This window comes from Drosophila arizonae, chromosome 2, assembly GCF_054131065.1.
Source record: "Drosophila arizonae isolate 15081-1271.41 chromosome 2, UAZ_ARI_1.0, whole genome shotgun sequence".
Taxonomy (NCBI): domain Eukaryota; kingdom Metazoa; phylum Arthropoda; class Insecta; order Diptera; family Drosophilidae; genus Drosophila; species Drosophila arizonae.
Window position 1 is genome coordinate 25,893,902 of NC_142922.1, and position 20,750 is coordinate 25,914,651.

General features: G+C 39.3%; 1 protein-coding gene across 1 annotated transcript; it reads right to left on the reverse strand.

Annotated features, from left to right (window-relative positions):
- Positions 1–1,090: 1,090 nt before the first annotated feature.
- On the reverse strand, positions 1,091–15,136 carry Dfd (homeotic protein deformed). The gene is made up of 5 exons (XM_018000605.2): positions 13,722–15,136; positions 12,512–12,603; positions 12,276–12,450; positions 3,113–3,498; positions 1,091–2,100 (listed from the first exon to the last, which is right to left on the reverse strand). Exons 1-5 carry the CDS (start codon positions 14,488–14,490, stop codon positions 1,753–1,755), a joined length of 1,770 nt encoding a protein of 589 aa, XP_017856094.1. The 5' UTR covers positions 14,491–15,136; the 3' UTR covers positions 1,091–1,752.
- Positions 15,137–20,750: the final 5,614 nt, after the last annotated feature.

Here is a 20,750-nt window from a genome sequence, read left to right on the forward strand (position 1 = left end):
CAAGACAATCCACTGTCAGGCGAGGGAGATTGATTGTGGCGAGCTTCTGGCCAGGCTAAGACTGGGACTCGCACTCGAACTCGGGTCCAGCTTGTCACATGTGTGCTGTTTACCTTTTGGCTTTGTGGGCACACTGTCAACGCGATGTCTGCCTCACTGAGCACCGACAATTTGCAATAGGAGCCCAGCTCCGTTTTCAGGGAAGTTGCATATGACGCAGACGCAGCGCTGGCCAAGACCAGTTTTTGACACTCTCGATCTCGCTCTAGCAGTCAGGCAGAGTTTGCTCTGCTGCCACTTTGAAAGATGATGCCTTGTTTAACATATTTCCAGAAGCCAACAGGTGCCAATGGGCTGTGATCAATCATTGCGAATCGATGTTTAAATAAGTACTCTTGTTAGCATTTGCCAACTATCGCTGCCAGCGCATCTCGTGCCTCATTGAGTCTGAGCCCCAATTCCCCAGCCTTAAGTCTCGCCACTCCCCACAGCTCGAACCCCTCTGCCATTCCACATGAGCGACGCTGATGGGCAACAAAGGCTTGCTGAATTCTCCTGGGCAGCGCAACAAAGGCCGCCAACAGGATGTCTGTCCGTCTGGCAGCGCCCATGCCCAGCAGCGCGATTCCATGATGTTTAAATTTGTCCTAATTAGATGACAATGAACGATGAATCAGCGTTAAGCTCAAATGTTCAGCGAGCATCCTCTGCTGTAAATCTTTAAAGCTCGCTCCACGCTTCAACAGAACTTCCTGTTTGACGTCTACACAAAGTTTTAGAAAATCTATATTCAATTTTTTATGCAAAACTTAATAAATACAGTAGAATCCAATTATAACGACTCCGCTTAAGGCGTCCGTACGGTTATTGTGACGAAAATTCTGGGCTCCAGACAAACCTATATGAGCAATATATGGTTTTAGCGTCTTCGCTCAAGGTACCGTCGTTATAACCAGATTCTACTGTAGTTATTGAAATTATCTAGAAAAAGAAAATCTTTAGGGGACCCTGACTTCAATAACCTATTTTAAAAAATATTTTTAAATAGTCTGTATCTCTTACCCTGAAAAAAAGAACACACACACATACATTTGTAAATTCCAAGTAAAATTTGTTCGGTTTATTTGGTTTTCATATTGTCTAGGTATATTTATATACTTATGCATGTTTGTTTCTCTGTTTGTCTGTCTGTTTGTTTGTTGGTTGTATCCATAAAATATACGTTCGAACTTATATTAATATCTACGCACAACAGATGCAACTAGTTGGATATAATAATAATAATAATAGTAATAATAATAATAATTAGAATAATAATAATAATTATGTAATAATAATAATGATAATTATACATTTACTCATATATTTCTTTCCTCTTACAACTATGACAAATTGGGCTTTCGCTTACAGTTAATTTGCTATGCTTTATACAAAATGTACCTCTAATTAAGTACCGCTAATTTACAGGGGGTATTCCTGCCAAGGTCGGCTAGGATTGGGTAGCGCCAAAGCTGTGGCCCAGTGGTCGTTGGTTTGGTGCTTAACTAACTAACTAGATATACTTTTCTTTCACTGTATACTCCGAATTTTCCCGGTCGATGATTCGACGGGTGTACAAAAATGGGGGATTGCAAGATGATTACGACTTAAAATTTAAAGAAGTTGGTGCCAGAAAGTATTGCGGGGCTAACTAAAGGATTCAAACTAAAGGACTCAATGTACTAGCTGAACTGTGGGCGCACCAAGGATCTCCTAAAGCGCCGTCAGATCGTAATCCTGTTTGATGTGCTGCTGCAGATTGTTCATGAGATCGGATTGCTGTTGCTGCTGTTGATGGTGGCTGTGCAGACCTGCATGCATTTGATTGTTGTTGTTGTTGAGGTTGCTGCTGTTATTGTTATTGTTGTTGTTGTTATTGTTGTTGTTATTGCTGTTGAGATGCACTTGATGCTGCTGAGATCCAACATAGCCATTGTCATTGCCGTTGCCATTGCCGCAGGACGTCAGATTCACCGAGTCCGTGGCAGCGGGTATATACGGCGTATTGCCCAGCGAGGAACTGACATCTCCAATGCTCTCAAGACTATCAGAGCGTAAGCACTATAATTAAATGAAAGAGAAGTAATGAGGATAAGTAAAAAAGTAAAAATAGTAGTTTATTAGTTTACAATGCCTAAATAGCATAGCTACGCAGACTCAAGCAACTGCGGATCAGCGAAGCGTTTTGACGTGCTGCATAAGAGCTGCTGAGCTGGAACTCCTCTCTATTAACTAACTCCCTCTTTCCACGATATTTCAATCAAAAAGTAGAATAAACTTGTATATTGGCTCTTTAATATATGCTAAAAACTGATAGAATGACATATGACATATAACATATCCAATAAACATACATATATTTTCCCTAAGATAACTGGCATGAGTCCAGGATACTAAATTTTATGAATCTTGGGATTATTTGTTGAGTTAAATCTGAATTCACAAGTTTGTTGAAGCGGATGTACTGATAGTATAGTATTTGAAAGCTTGAATATAAAATCCTTAGAATATAATACATGAAGCTGCCCGTGATTGAAGTGAGTGGATTGAGAGCATTTACTCAGCACAATTAATTTAATTCCAATCAAGTTTTCTATTGTTAACATATTTGATATAATATCTCCAGACTTCTTTCTTTATCTCTATCCATCTCATATTTTTTTCTCCCTCTTTGTCTCTCTCTCTCTCTCTGTCTAACGCTCTGTGTTTTTTGGGTTCTCTTTCTACCTCTCTCTCTCTCTCTCTCTTTCGCTCTTTCCCTCTCGCATGCGCACTCGCACCCTTTCTTTTGCTCTCTAAATCTATCTGTCTCTCTTTCTCTTCCTCTCGCTCTTTCCCTCTATATATTTCCTCTCTCTCTTTAACTCTCTCGCTCCTTCACTCTCGCTGTGTCATTTTCTCGAATGACCTCCGTATTGATAGGTTTGAATTAACCATACTGCAATTTTTAAGAGCTTCAATTTTACAATTTTCCTTGTGGATTAATCTCATATTGCAAATGCAAGTTTCAGCTGGTGTCATTCGTGCCTTAAGTGCCTACGCCGCTGATTGTTATGCAGCGCATTCAACTCACCTCATTCATCACCGGCGTTTGTTGTTGTTGTTGGGGTGGCTGTTGCTGTTGTTGTTGCTGTTGCTGTTGGGCCTGCTTCTTGGCAGTGGCGCGCTTTGTGGGCTTCTTGGCTACCGGTGTTGGATTGCCATTGGCATCGACCGTTTTCTTGCGCACATTCTTGGTGTTGGGCAGCTTGTTGTCCTTTTTCCACTTCATGCGGCGGTTCTGGAACCAGATCTTGATCTGGCGCTCCGACAGCACCAGCGTGTGCGCAATTTCGATGCGCCGCCGTCGGGTCAGGTAGCGATTGTAATGGAACTCCTTCTCGAGCTCGAGTATCTGGTGGCGTGTGTAGGCGGTGCGTTGGCGTTTCGGCTCCATGCCTGGCTGATATGAGCCATTCGCTGCAAAACATAAGAAAAGAGTGCGCGAGAGCATGAAGAGATGCATAATTAATGATTGAGAATTAGAGGAGGGGCAGTCGCAATAACAGGGGACTGGGGTTGGGGCAGCAACTGAAGGGCAGTGGCATGCCGATTAAGTCGCAACGTGCCACAATTAATACACTTCAAATTTAGTTTCATAATAAGCAGCAAGCGGGCGGCTCAATAAATCTCGCCAGATAAGTTGACAACCCTAAAAAGCGCGCCAAAAACTTTTGACAACACCTTGAGACGCGAAGGGTAGATGTTGTAGATGTTGAGGAAGAAGAAGAAGCAGCAGCAGCAGTGACAGCGGGTAGATGAAAGAGCTGCACTCGCACAGCGCCAGTCCAGGATAATTAATCAAAATCAAGTAAAACAACTGCCAGTCCGTCTGTCCGGCTGTCCGCCTATCGAACGGCGCGGCCGCTACTCGGGAAAAAGGACAACAGCGCGCAACGTTCGCATTTAGTTTTTCCTCGAGCGCTAAAACAACATTTCTCGCCGCAGCTGCCCTCGCTTTATCCTTTTCCTGTTCCGTTTTTTATGCGCTACACCTGCTGCCCCGCCGCACTCGATTCGTTTCGGGCCTACGACTCCATCAAACAGAGCCAACGGACAGCCCATCAAATTTATATTCGCTCCATCAATTTCAATTTGGCCAGTTCGCAATACCATCGAGAAGTTTGGGGCTTGGGGCTTGGAGTTGATGTTTCTATCGCTATGGCTGCCCTGCTGCTGGGTCCTGCCTTGACCAATCATATCCGGCGCACATCAAGTTGTAATTTATAAAAATTTCATTGCACTGTGACAGACAGCTTTCGATTTGATATAAATATTTCAATCCCAACTGCTGCTGCGCTGCCGTTCCTCAGTCGCTAGATTAATGATGTCGTGCACTGTTGGCTGCTGACAGCTGCAGGGGGAAATGAAATGGGACGGACGGGCAAGGGTTTCGCTCCCCTTCTCTCCCCACCATCTCTCGAGACTGTGCTAAAAAGCTTGCCCTTACAGAGCTGTTGACAAGCTTTGTGAGTACTTTTATAAGAATAGACTTCTCTATCATTGTTCTGGCATTAAAAAGGTTAATCACATTTCTTTTTCAATAACATCTATTTTTAATTCAAGCTTCTAGAACATAATTATAATAGATTTCTCAAAAAGTCTTGGCAATAATCCGAAATTTGTTGTTTCAAATCAATATCACTCTAACAAACATTATCTATTTGATATCCAAAATCTTTTAAGCAGAAGCTAAACTGAAATTTGGTTCTTATCTTTATTCGTCTAAGACCATATTAAAATATTATTTACGGGTTTTAAAGTGATATATATATATTTATTAACAACATCCTTACAATTTTTATAAAAATAAGTCTAAATCACAAAATCCCATTAAATCCAACAGACGAATTTTATGCTAATATATTCAAAAACAATTATAATCGCATTTGAATTTCAATTCTTGTCAAATAAAATATTACTACTTCACTACGGCTCCCTCCTTACCATAATCACAAATTCTTTCAGAATTCCTTTACGATTCGTCAAGGCATCTTTACAGACTACACACAAATTCATAAATGAGCTATTGATTTGATAAAGTTATAAAAAAAAAGCAATAACAATAACAACAGCGCACAATACCTCAACAAAAACATAAAAATTAAACAATATCAATTACAAAGCCCAAAGGACAGAGGCAGTGCGAACGGACAAGGAGACAAGGAAGAAGAACAATGAAAACGAAACCAGCCAAAGCAATGGCCGCAAAACAACGCAACGTCAGCTGCTGCGTCGGCGTAGATGTCGACGTCGACGTCAGCGTTGGCAGCATGCTGCGTTAATTCGTTTTTAATAAGTGCGTATCATTTCATTTCAACATTTCAACGAACTGGCCAAGTGTGGAGGGGGCGGCGGGGGTGAGAGAGGGGGTATGAGAGAGCGCGGAGAGTCCAGGAAGCGGCCTTCGAGTTGCGGCCGGGTGAGTTCCAAGCTCGAGTCAAAGTCTCGCCGGCTGCAAAAGCGTCGAGTCACTGCAGCCAAAAGAGTGCCAATTGCAATTGCCTGGCAGCCAATTTATGAAAACGCCAAATCATACAAGGCCAAGGAAATCAAGATTGCACAAGCGGCCAAGCAGGAGGGGAGCGGAGCAAACAGGGCACTGCAGGAACATAGCGTGAAACTGCTAAAGAGCGAGCTGCATGTTTCTAGAGTTTTTTTTTTTTTGGGAAAATTGGCGCTCTCTGGGGAATTGGCGGCATTGCCTAAGCATATTAGTGCGTAGGTAGGTTAACTCTCTCTATCTCTCTCACTCTCTCTTTTACTATCTCCTCTCTCCATGTCACTCATGTGAAGGTTATAATTGGCCCTGGCTCATGCACGGCTGTCGGCATGTTTGTACCATCGCATGATTTATCATGCATTTGTGACTCTACAGTTTCATTCATACACAGACACGGGACGTTAGTTCCATACACAAAAAAAAAAAAAAAAAAATTAAAGATATAAATATGAATAAAGAGAACATATCGAGGCTGAAAACTATGTCAGACGTTACTTAATAATCATAATCTGCTGTGTCGGTGGCGGCTACAATTGTGTCTCAGCCACAGAGCCAGCTCTGGCTCGACCCCGCCCAGCGATCTGCTCCATATCGGCTTAATCCACTAAACTGATCGCTGCCTTTGAGGTGCGGTCATCCGAGGACTTCCGGGCTTTAGCTCCACTTTCATTCATGCGCAGTCCTCGCGTAGCGGCGGCCAACTGCTCCCTAGTAGTTGATTAATTGCCCCAGTGCGGCGAGAGTGTGTAAATATTTTGGAAGTGTGGCCGGGCCACGACCTGCGATCGAGAAATTTGACTCGTGCCAAGCACAAAATAATTTTTACGTCTGTCAACTTTGATTCGACTGCTCATTCATCAAAGCGAGTGCCAAACCCGTTTCTGAGACCCAAAAATCTCATCTCAGCCGGCGCTATATTTATTAGAAACTATGTGAAAACTCTTATTGTACATGGGCTTTAACAAATGGCAAACAATTATATTTTTTCAACGCTCAGTGCCGCCCTAATAAATGCACAGCTGCAGGCGGGTGCAAACCTCAAGCGCCAACCATTGCGCATACGACACGTTGACCAGCATTCACTTAAATTCTAAGCTAAATTCTGTTTCAGGTTTGGATTTTTTCTCTTAAAGTTGAATACTGATGTTGTCGGCAGCTGGTGTGTGGGTAAGGTTTTTATTTTGTATTAGTGTGTGTGCTTCATGAGCTCATGGAAAAAGGCAAGTCAACATCAGCATTTCAACAACAGCGGGAGCTGCATCAGCAGCTTGTCAAGTGACTTGCAATTTGTGGCAGGCAAATAAAAATAAACATGAGCTCATGCTACTTACACACACACGCACACAAACACACACACACACTAATGCGTAACACAAATCTCATGTACTTACAAAACAATTGCACACACACTCACACAGATGTATATGCCATATAGATACAAAGTGAAGCACCCAAAGCAATTGAACTTGTGGCTGGGAGACTGCAACACAACTCGAATTGTTCAGTTAATACATTATGTTTTTTACTGTACTCCAAAAATAGACTAAAGACAATATGTTAATTGCGAGATTTCCAAATGAATCCCAATGCTAGAAGGCACTCAATCAAACGCGACTGCCAAACAATAACAACAACAACGACAACAGCAACAAATTGCAGGGAAGACACCAAAATGATTGATGTCAACCGAAACAAAAGTTGTTGATTAATAAGCCAGCAATGCGATACTAAGATTTTAAATTTTTAAACAAGCTATGAAGCGGATACCAGGAGAATATAAAACTGCTTAAATCTCTCTAATAAATTGAATTTAGTAATACATTGAATATTTTTAGAGCTCATATTAAATGTTAAATATTTCATTATTATAGGAATATTATTACTGTCTACATGTTTTTATTTTGTTGTATTTTTTTAAGAAATGTGCAATAGATTTATCGAATTTTGAAGCAATTGTAAAAAATACTTTCATTATGGTATATATTATATTATATTATATTAATATATTAATAAAAAGGACTTTAATCGAAGGAAATTTTACTGAATTTACTTTAGCAATTCTTAAGGATTTTTGAGATTAAAAAAAAAATTGTTATTAATATAAATAGAGATTGTTTTTATAGTCATAGAATACTTTAATGAATATAAAAAAATTAACTATTTCTTAAATATAATATAAATTAGAATATATATTCTGTTTAGTTAGCCAAGTTAGCAAATAGTAAATAGCTGGCCTTTAGACTCGACTCTACAGTTCACTATGGCAGTTGTTATTGTTTTGTTTTGTATGGGCAACAACAATCGCAGTGCGTTCACAATTGATTTTCACTTTCCATGGAGGCACAACCAGAAGCGAAGCTAATGAGCAAAAAACGGGCTTTTCAAAGAAACTGAATCTAGCACTTGTCTTAAATCCATTTTAAAAGATATTTTTGGAGTTGCAAATAAACCAAAAGTGAAAAAAGGGGGAAAAAACAACAATGCTCTGACCAAAAGCCGAAAGACAAACAGTAACAAGTTAAGAAGCTCACGACTTTAAAGACTTTAACAATAGACGCGACCTTGAAGAAACGTTTCGAGAAAAAAGAAGAGAAATATAAAACTCAGAGAGAAAAAAATACCCAAACGTTTGACTGCTGCAGAATGGAATTATTCTGGTCTGGCGAGTCGGACCAATAAAAGCATCGCTAATTAATGCCAATTTCAATATAATTCCACGCAAGTTGCGAGCTCTAGAGTTTTATTGGCGCAAATTGAGCGCAAGCCGCAGGGAGTTGGGCTGGGAGCCAACTGCGAATACTCTGCCAATGCTCGGCTCCATTCACATTTTTGTGAATTTTGTTGTTTTTGCATTGGGACGCTAATTACGCTTTGTTCTCGAGCAGATACAAACAGAAATTGGACATGTGCAGATACAAATACAGATATTGATACAGTCGCAGATTGGAGGGAATACATACGTATGCCCATACGCTGTGCACATCCAGATGGCGAGGCAGCTTCAGCTGTTCGTGCCTCATCTGTCATAAAAGGCGAACTTCTTAATTTTTACTGCGTCATTTTCATCATTGTCATGCCCTGGGCTTGGGCCGCCGCGCTGGGGGACTGGTCTGGCCTGGTCAGGTCTGGTCTCTGGGTAGCATTTCGCAAAGGCTGCTCAGTTTCAGTGCTGAATTGAGTTTACAGCATCTCGGCCTGAGTCTGAATCTGAGTCTGAGTCTGGGTCTGGGTCTGGGTCTGGGTATGGGCTTGCACTTTTTTTCGCCGCCTCAACGGAGGTGAGAGATGCTGATAAGGTTTTTCGCAAGTCATCGGGTAACTGTGACTGCCAGCAGTGAGCCGTGAGCCTGGTCTGGCCTCTGCGGCATATTGGAAACTTAATCGTGGACTTGCCATTGAAATTCAGTTACAAGGCTGGCCACGTTTCCAGTGTGCTTGTTTTACTATGAGCATAAATATGAATACTAGTGCGAATGCGAGAGCGACTATCTGCGTGTGTGTGTGTGTGTGTGTGCTTGAATACTAGCTTGCTGCTGTTATTGAATGTTTTTATGTGGAACGTGAAGGCGGCGATCATCTCAGCACTCGACGTATTAGCTGAGCTCTCGTGCATAAAATCAATGTGCATCGCATATTCATGCTACTTATGCTCATAGATATAAGTGAGTGCTTTTATGAGTACACGAGTGCATTCATTTGATTAGCATAATTTATTATGCAGTTCATTCTCGATTCTTGAATAAGGCGAAGGTAAAATATGTTTAGTAAAATATTAAAGTATATACTAAAAATAATATAATTGTGGGGCTCGTATTAAATATAATATTTATCTAATATTGAGAAAAATAATAGCTATAATAAAATAATAATAAATACTGAAATTTATCAACTTATTGACAATAATAATTAGCAGAAAATTAAGAAAGATTATTATCTACTACGAATTATATATTGTATACTAGAAATATTTATAAGCAGTTTCTTAATCGTTTATTATAGCCTCATGCTATAATTTAACATGAATGTTTTCTACACCTTCAGAAAAATTGTCAACACTTTGCAACTATTAAGCAAAGTGTAGGAATGTCAAATGTTTTCTTAAATACTTCAACTTTCGCAAATTATAGTGCTGCTTCTAGCTGTTATTATTGTTGTGCCTTTGGCTGTATTTGTTGTTGTTGTTGTGACCGAAAGGCGTATTAAACAAATTGGATGGGCGCAGTTCTCGGACCACACGCCACCTGATACGCACGCCAAGCCGTGTAGCTATATGTATTTTGGGTCTAGGCAAGCGCTAACCGAGTGTAAGTCATTTGTAAAAGAGCTGAGAACAACAACAACAACAACAACAACAACAGCAGCAACAGCGGAGCAGCAGCTCAACAGGCAAACGGATTGGTACTGTTGCCTGAGAACCTGGTACTGCGACTGCCACTACAACTGCGACTGCGACTGGGGCTGGGGCTGGGGCTGGGGACAGCCACATTCCGCATAACGAGAGATGATGCACTGGCGATAATCAAGTTTCGTCTTGTTTTCGTAGTCGTGCGCTCATGATAAATGTCACAACATTAACATCAAATGACACGGACCATCCGTCACTCAGTCGGAGTTTTACGTTTGCCCCTGAGCGATCTCTCAAGCGTCCGCCCGTCCGTCCGTTCGTTTGACTGTCTGCCTGCCTGCCTGCCGAACTACTTCGATTTGATGCTCATCAGCATAGCTAATCCCCTCGAGTCGAGTTGAGTCGGTGTCGAGATTGTCTCTGGAGTGAGTTTTGAAGCGCGTGGCGAAACCTAATGTTATAATTGCCCATTAGGGTCAAGGTTGTGTTTAATTGGAGTGCAGCGCCTAGCTCTCGGTCTAGCTGCATAGTCGCTTCAACTAAACAAGTATAATACTAATTAAAAAGTCATCCATCAGCTGAGGCCGAGAGCCCGGCCCGAACACGACCTGCATGATGATTACGTGGATGATTATGATTGTGTTTATGCAGTCGCCACCTGAGCCTGTCAGCCAATTGTCAGCTGTTCGACTGACATTGCCCCAGGGCCCAATACAGTTCGATATGCGGTAGCCAATTTCCTCTAGAAGAATTAAAACAATAAGCGCTGACAAACGTTGCGACGCGTTTTGATAATGGAACTCAACACATGGCTCAATGAATTTGGTTTTAGGCGCGTTAATGTACCGGCGCGACAATTAATGGTAATTATCTATCGAAGCTGACATTCGAATTCGACCGCACACATACAGAAATATACACACACACAGGCATGTATTAACATGTATGCATATGTATGTGTTTCTCTCTATGTGTGCGTATTGCCATATGGATGTTGGTAGCCAAGTTCATTCGTTCATCGATCAGTGAATGGAAACCTGTTTCTGCAGCCCACATTCGAATCGTTGTTTGGTGTGTGAAAATTTGAGAAACGATATCGAACGGGCTTTGAAATATGTAATTAGAATAAAAGTCGGTATGAATGTTATGTGTGTGGTAGAAAAATTGTAGGTATTTGTATGTATTGGATATTTATCAACATACATGGTACAGTGAAGCCTGTGCACAAGGTCTTTAATAAATGTATATTGGAAATGGGCTAGCATTTTTGAGTTCTTAAATCAATCTGAATTATGATTATGCTTTAAAAGCAAATGAGCAAAAGCTTAAGTATTTATAAAAAAAAAGAGAGTAAAAAGAGTAAAAGGTGCAAATCATCATCATTCAAACCATTTAAAATTCATTTCGTGAATATGTATTGTTAAAACAAGAAGAAATGCAGGCTTACTTTTAATACCTTAATGTTTACACTCAAAGTTTCAATATAATATTTAAATTTAAATTTAATCCATAAATATATAATACAATTATATACAATTCTGATATATGTAAACTTCATTATTCTGAGTACGATAAATTTTCGAGATTGTCTCTAAGATATTCACTATAAAAACTCTACTCTTTTCAACTTCATCATTTACGGACCGCTCATGATTCAGCTTTCAATACTAACGTTTTCAACAAATTATATTTTTAGGTCAAAGAATCACTTCTCCAAAAATATTTGATAATAAATTAAAAGTTCGTTAAAAATAAGAAAAGATAATTCGAGGAATCACTTCATTATTGTTAAAAGTTTATAAATGTAATCCGAAAATTTTCATTTCATATACAGAAGCTTTTGCTGTGCACTAATTAGGTCTTAAATCAGTTTTCAGCTAGGCAAAAACTCATTTCATCCGCCCAATTGTTACCCATACAAGAAAACATTGACGAATCCACTTAAAGACACTTCATGTGTTGAAAGAGCACCAAAGAGGCCTTATTTAGTCGACTGGCAGTTGCATACAGAAACATAGATACATATGTACGTATATTGTATATTATGAATCCTATAGTATGAATATGTCACTCGCCATATACATTTTTGCCCTCAGCAGAAGGCGCGCCATTCTTGATTTTGATTAATGAGCGCACAGAGTTGGTTTTTTTTTCGTTTTTGGGGTCTTTTAGTTTTCATTTTAATTTTGCCAAAGTCGAGCATTCGAGCATTACAAAGTCTGTCAGTGGATCATGTGGGTGTTGGCAGCTAAGTAATTTAATTAGCATACGAAAATGGGGCACGTTGTCTGTGATGGGTGCATCTTTAGGTATTGGGATTGGGATTGCGATGGTGGGAGCTCGACTTACCAACGCCTGCTACGTGAATCTTCTTCATCCAGGGATAAATGATGCGCTCCCCGTCGGTTGTCTCCGCCATCAGATCGTCTTCGCTGTCTGAATCACCCAGATCATCATCGTTGTCGTTGGACGCCAACTCGTCTGGGGATCGATCGAGCATCAGGCGATCCTCTTCCGACATATCCTGCACAAATCAAAGCACATTAGTCTATTCACTTGGTTAAACTATTTCCGTTTTCAATTACATTTTCCGATCCCATATCATCACAGTGTAGCACTTCCTGCAGTTGCTGACCAGTGGGCGCGGCTTCTTCGAGTCGCTTCTCTAGCTTTAAACCTGTTGACAGAGTTTGGAAATTATTGAACATCGAACTCATTGTTTAAACAGAATTAGAGTATTGGAAACTTGTCTAAAAAACTAAATTATCTATTGTTAAAAAAAACTGATGTTGAAAATAAAGATTCTGATTTCATTTCAAAAGTTTATAATTTCTAGCATATAGTACAAATATATTTAAGAATTATGCTATTATAAGTTATTGTTTTATATAGATATAACTAGGCAAGATGTTTTATGAAATGTGTGGAATTTATAGAAAGCTTTGTTTTATTTACAAACTTGTGGACAAATTTAGCGTTGATTAGGTAAAATAGATAAATTCGATTTTAAATATTGAATCATACACTGATTGTCGCTGTGTGGCTACAATTTTCTATTTGGTTCATTAAACTAAATACTAAAGAAATAATTTGAATAAAAAATATTGGATAAAATAGTAAATTAACTTAATGATATTTTTGTAGTGCTAGATTATTTGTTTAAAACATTGCCGTAGTATAATATTTTATATATATATATATATATATTATACTACGGCAATTTTTTAAACAAATAATCTAGAGCTACAAAAATATCATTAGGTTAATTTACTATTTTATCCTATTATATATATATATATTTTATGTCATGAGCTGTTTCTATTCTTATACCCTCAACCCATTGCTTATATTTATTTTGTTTAATATATAAATATCTATATACCTTTGATCTATATAAATAAGTGCTCTATATATCATTTTTCTCAGGAAGTTACAGCTGTTGTTAATAATTGATTTAAGTCTAACAAAGATAGCTTCTGATATATTTATTCATTTATGAAAAAACTTCAATTTATACTACTTTAATGATCTACATTTTTCCGACATATATCCAAATATTTTTTTGAGTTAATAACACCAAAATAATAATATAATTGTGAAGCTTCAATAATTTTGTATATTGTATATTTTAATATATATAAATTATAAAACATAAGCAATATTATGTATGTGGTAGTTTAAAAATTAACTAGTGAATTAAAAAAAGCAGTTTGTCTTTTATATGAATAATAGCTTTTTCATTTATTCTAGATGAAATTCTTTGGTAAATTTCAACTTAAATGCAAATAGACTCACCTAGTTCTTGCAGACCCAGCGAGGTGTTCGTTGGTGGCTCCGTTGAGGAGCATTGCAGTGGCAGGTCCATCATCTGAGAGGAGAGGGGCGAATGACCTTGGGAGTGGGTGCTGCCCACGCTGCCGTTTGTGGTGCCATAGTAGCCGCCGTAGTATCCATTCGAGCCGTTTGCACTGTTGCTGTTTGGCACGTTTACCGACGGCGGCGGCCCGTAACCGGCTTCAGAGTGCACCACTCCGGCCGATATATACTCGGGTGCGTGGTGCACGGCTGCAGCGGCCGCCGCCGCGGCATGGTGGCCATAATAGCCCAGACTCTGGTGCGGATGCGAATGCGGATGATGCGTGGGCGGCGTTGTGGCATAGTTTGTGGTGTAGCCCGTGTTCTGGTGATGGTGGCCAGAGAGCGCGCTGTTGCTGTGATGGTGCGAGTGCGGGAGCGGGTTATGGTTGTGGTGATGCGCTGCGGCGGCCATATAATCATTGACCATTTCCGCCGGATGCGTAGCGTGCGGGTGCCCAGACATACCAGGGCCGCCGCCACTAAGCCCAACGCCCCCACCACCGACACCACCACCACCACCGCCGACACCAACACCGACGCCAACGCCACCCATGTGACCCGTCGAGGCGGTCATGGAGTAGTGGCCATTGTAGTGATGATAGTCATCGGCAACCGGCGGGAACTTCGGTTCTAGTCCATTGCCCATGGACATGGGGCTCTGGACATGATGTGGCGCATGTGGATAGCCCATGAGGAATGAGCTCATTGTAGTTTCTGTGTTTGTATCGTGGATAAAACTTAAACTCTGGCTAGACTCAGCTCAGCTAGTCGTTGAGCTCATATTTCACTTGAATATTCACTTATTGGCACTCAATTTCTGTTGCACTCTTTGCCCTTTTTCAATTTTTGCATTTATTTTTATTTGTGTGTGATCACGATATTTGGTGTGTGGCCAGCATTGCTTTAATACGAGGGCTCTGTTTATTGAACACAGCGCGAAAGTCGCGCAACCGGCGCGTAAAAAACGTAGAAACCAAGCGGCGTCGTAAATAATAAAAATTCCAAACAATTTTTCAGCGGCGTTCAGAAAACATTCAAAAATACCGAAAAAAAACGAATCGTCCGATTCACGAGTGCGAAAGCGAACCGTTCAATTCGAGCCGTTCTTTTGTTATGAATACGAACGAACGCTCTGAGCGCGAGCGAACCTGTTTTCTGTTTTCCTTGTCCACGTTCGCTTTAACTGCTTTTCGCCTCTCTCTCTCTCTCTCTCCTCATTTAAGCACTCGCTCACTCTCTCTCTCTCCCTCTCTCTCTGTCTCTCTTACCGAAACACAGCGTGCAAATCGCCATTGCCATTGACAGGCAGCGATGACGTCGACGAGTTTCGAAACTCGATTTACTGGTTTTTGTTTTTGTTTCAATACGAACAACAACAATAGTGGCCAAAGGACAGCCCACACGCAGTGAGAACTTCGTAGCCATGTCTGCACGCCATTTTCAACCACCGAGCGTCGTACTAGTTGGTAGAGTGGAGAATAATAAAGTGCAAGCGAGATGACACGACGTTTAGTCACACCCATTCGACGATGCTGATGCTTGCCGTGCGAGCTCTACAGGCATGGCTATAATATTGGGTATGCCATGATAAATTAAAAAAATGTATATATTTCAGCCCAGCAATGGATCAAATATCAAATAAATATTTTAATTTGAAACAACAGATACATTATATAGACAGACAAGTCATTTATATCAAACTTCAATTAAGGCACATATTTACATATATAATTGGATTTAAAAAAAAAAAATAATAAAATAAAAATAACTAAATAAATAAAATTCTAAATAAATAAATAAAATTATATATATTTTGAAAATGATTATAAGCAGATAATTCTTATATTCCCGTAAAGATTCTGTTTTATTTTTTAATAAATTAAGTTTTGTTATTTAATGATTTAATAAAAGATTTAGTATCCACAGTTAATGTCAATTAATGATTTTATATATGTATCTGTAATCATTGGAGTCTACTGTTATTTAACGACGTGCACTCTTTATTAGAGTCGAGTGTTTACTGTTGATGCCACAACCAGAAAACACAGTCTGCTGTTGTGTGAGCGCTTGTGAGTGTGAATAGTATGAGTGCGAGCGTGAGCGTGAGTATGAATGTTGCTTTTGTAGTCTTCGGTCATGGCGCACGCTCAAAAACCGAAAAACTGCCCTCGCCATCTCACAGCGTGCGTGGCCAGCAAGCACCGCCCACTTTTCACTGTGCCTTTCATCGATCCCGCATGTGAATATGGCAGACCAGACCATTTATTTTCCATAGACCAAAAACGGATGCAACCCGAGACTGTTTTGTCTGCGAACTACAGTCGTATCGATCGCGGCAATGCGATGGACGGGACTGTTTACGAGGTGTTGATATGAATTGCTCGTCTTTTGGCTACCGATTTCGATTCCGATTCGAGAGGCTCTACTTAAAAACATATACACCAGTCCAATCACACACACATAGAGCTCGATAGGCCCGGGCTGACTTGCAATATTTCCATTGCCATTGAATGTTGAATGAATATCACCGCACTTGGCGCAATGTTTCATTTTTATTGTGGCTAGTCTCTGAGTGAGTGAGTGGGGGAGGCAGGAGGATGCTGTTGTTGTTTATTAGTGCTGCTGCAGCGGCTGTTGTTGTATTTGTTGTTATCATTACTACCGTGATTTGTATTGTTGCTGAAAATGTTGATGAAATGATGAGCATGACTGGCAAATATTCAAATGAGGCGGTCACACACATGAAAAATCGATAGAATGATTGTTGTATAATGCACATAAAGAAGGTCGAACATTAAACGCTTTAATATTCTTACACCTAAATATTTAGACTCTATCGTTCAACAACAGGCGCATCTTCAACATATTTAATCCACTGAGATTCTCTATTCTTCCATAATCCGAATATGTGAGTCACACTTCTGCCATGTGCCCACTATATATGTACAAATGCCCGTGTATAAATGTGGGTGAGTGTTTGGATCGTCTAATTGCCGAATAATTGAACCCACTCCAGAGTAGCACACGTGCTATGCCCAACCTGTCTGTGTGTTAGTATATATGTGTGTGAGCGTGGGTGGGTGACTACTAATTAATCGACTTCCAACTGATTCGAATTTGATGGTGGCTATCAAAAGTTAATTAGGACCATTAAGCGCATACAACTCTAAATTTATTAGCTTACTGAATGAATGTCCCACAACTGATATACAGTTGTTAACAATTAACATTTTTGAACAACTAATGTTGGTCAATTGACATATTTAAAAATTATATTGAATGTAATGGAAATTTACTTTGATATGTTGCCTGTGTGAACAAACAATTATATAACTAATGGAGCAATGGAAAGAAATACAAAATAAACTCAACTCGCTGTGAAATTTAAATTTATTTTCCCTTTAAAATTACTGAAAGCAAAAAGATAAAATGGATAACTATTGGAATACCCTTCGCAAGTTACTATTAAGTCGCTTTATATATAGATTTTTGATATCCGATTTTCCATTATGCATATTTATTAGCGATATTTAAGGCTTTTTTTAAGATTCAATATGAAATATTAAAATATACGAGTGCACGACTCTCGATACCCGTTAATTAATTTTGCATATTTACTAGCTATATTTACGGTTTTTATATCCTTGACCCATTGAAAATGGGATATCAAGGTATAAGGTTTTTATTAATACTCGAATATGAGGTATTATAATGTGCCAGTATCGGACTTTCGATATTCAATATTCCATTTTGCATATTTATTAAAGATATTCTTTTTTTTAATATTTTTTGTCGATATTTAAGAAAAACTCTACATTTATCAATTTCATAAGTCGTTAATTTTTCTAGATATTATTTCGTAGTACAAAAGCTCTTTGTGCGACATTTTCGAAATTGGAAGTGAAATTTGTTTCTTAAGCTAATCTTGTAATGCAAGAGCATTAAGTAATACCTTTAGTTGGTAAAGTTGGTAAAGAGCTCTATGGTTATATAAAAACTATATTATAATAATTTATCTTATAAAATAATTTATATACAAATATTGGTAATATATTGAGAATCTAACTAGCTAGCTAGCTAGCTAATCTCGTAATGCAAGAGCATTAAGTAACACATCTAAGCCTTTAGTTGGTTAAGAGCTCTATGGTTATATAAAAACTATATTATAATACTTTATCTTATAAAATAGTTGCTATCCAATTCGAGCCCAATTTTGCTAATATATTGAGATAGCAAATGGCTATCTATTATAATAAATATCCCCTGGGATTAACACTTCTTACTTAATACTTAAGCTTATATCCCCCACATCATGAGAAAGCATTAGCTCAGGTCTCTTAAAACTTGTCAACATTTATGCAAATTTGTGCGAAAGTTAAAAGGAATTCAAGAACTCTTTGGGTTGATACAGCCTTAAGTGCGTCTATTCTCATGTGATATGTGATGTGGAGCTGCTTTTGATGTTTTCAAGGAGTAACCGCATTAGTGGCTGCTCCACTGAATTTCCTTTATGGGGCTGGCTGCCCAAATCGAAAGAGCGCTGAAAGGCGGACGGGGTGGCTCACCGAAAGAGCTTTGTGTCTGGCATGAGTCGTGGCTGAGGTGGGGGAAGGGCGACGGCAGTGGGTGCTGTGGCCGCTGTGGCTGTTTGCACAGCATTTGAGTTCCAAATCCCAATTCAGAGCCAGCAATCAGTTGCGACTGTCAGGCGGCAAAGGAAGTTCACTTGCTGCACAAGGCAAATGTGATTAATGGTTCTATGCGAGCCACATTATGTGTGCCCTGTCGTGTGGCGCAGTTCGACTTGGGTCGCATTCGCATTCGTTTGCTCACTCGTATTGCTCTTCTTCTTTATTGTCTTTTTCATCTCCTCTCGCTCTAGCTCTCTCTCTCTTTCTTTCTCTCTTTCTTTCAGTCTATCCCTTTCTCCTTTAAGCTACCCATCAAATAGATTTTTATATCAAATTAAGCAACCTGAGAACTGTTTCCTGCTACATTGTATGGCATCGTTATGTATATGAGTTTTATCTACATAAATCCATTTACATTCTTCTTATATACTGACTTCTTTTATATACACAGTTTGCTTTTTAATTTCGATTATGATATATGTAAACTTTATTGAATATAGTGGTGAGTTTATAGAAAAGCAGAATAAATTGTATATATAAGTACATATAAGCATTTTTTTTTTTTTTTTTTTTTTTTTTTTTTTTTTTTTTGCATCAGCAATATATGAGAAAAATCCAAAAATAAATATTATATAATTTTAGTAATAAAATATAAAAGTGAATATGAACAGAATAGATTATAGTTTTAAAGTTTAAGCTCAAAATCGAATTTATTTCAATCAACATGATTGTGTCAGAGCTCTTTTAAATCATGTTCAGCTTTATTTATAATTAGATTTAGAATCATTTTGTGCCATATCTTCTACGAACTCAAAGAAACATTAGTTTCAAGAGCTAGAAAAGATTATAAGTATTATTATTCCTATTAGAAATTCTACTAACAATGCGATTCACTAAAGATATCTCTTATGACTTCAAGTGGTGCTTTGAGCACAGAATTTAAACTAACTTAAAATGATGCTTCAAAATAATTTGAGCACGATGTAAAATATTCACTTAAATCGGAATGCAAAACAATAATCATAAGTATTCCATAGACTCTCGAGAAACGCATTCCCAAATCAGTTTTCAACAAATCATATTAATTCGCATAGTTATGATGAAAAGGAAGTCACAAGCAGTGCCTGCTCAGGAATTTATAAAAGTATTTATTGATTGTAAAGCTCGACTGGCTTCAGTTGAAAGTCCGCACTCCCCGTGCTCTGCTTAGCATGTAAATTGGTTTAACGACATGTTGACAAGTGAGATTGAGAGCGGCGACAAGTGTGGGAACCGAATGCTGATTAGCTGGATAGGCCTTATCGCAGTCAGCTACCCAGTGCTAGGCGATGAGCTTATGGCTGGGCAGGAGACGGAACAGGAGGCATTGCAATGATTGATTGAGTGATTAATGATTGACTGTGCAGCTTGCGTCAATCACTGGCAACGCAATTAAAGCTCGAAATGTGACTTTTATGGGCTTTAAATTGAGGATTCGAACATGATTTGAAAGTTGGCAAATTGGACAAGTGCTCGACTAACGGATCGTCCATTTTGTGGACGACATGTGTGAGGGCCAATTAAGCGTGTCTCCATGTGTGTGTGTGTGTGTGTGTGTGTGTGTATCTCATTTGGATGCCATTGGGAGAAACGCTTGTCCATTTATCAACTGTCTCAACTGTTTGCTGTCATATTATGCTCAAATCGGCGACCCAGACTCAGACTCAGACTCAGACTCAGCTACAGATACATTTACAAGTCACATGTATAGAGATTCGACTGAGACCCCAATTGGGAGCGAGAAGAGTGTTTAACCAAAATTTACACTGCGGCTGTTTAAAATAATTACACGAACAGCTTAAATGGCCAGCGGTGGAGCGGAGCGGAGCGGAGTGGAGGGAGGGAGGCGAGAGGGAACCGCGACTGGATGGGGACATGGCACAGGTACCCATTATCCATGACAGATTATCTCTGATTGATTTCATTTTAGCCCCTGCACAGGCCATAATGAAGGCTGCGGCTGCACATATGGACCAACAACTTGGCTCGGGGCCAAAATGCTTCGTTTTTGGACCTCTTCGACATCGACTACGACGATACGATTGCCTTTGCCGCCAATTGGTTAAATGTTAAATGCGCGCGCGTTTTGAAAGATGGGTTCGTAATTGCCTCACATTAGCCGAAATTTAGGAAAACTGTTAAAATTATGTTTAATGATGGCCGCAGTTTACCTTCTTTTTCTTTTTTTTTTGCCTGCGAACGCAACGAACTACCAAAAATTTCACAGGCTTTGAATAAAAAAAAAATCTGCTTTGTGGCTAAGGTATTTCCATGGACCTTTGAATATATTTTTGTG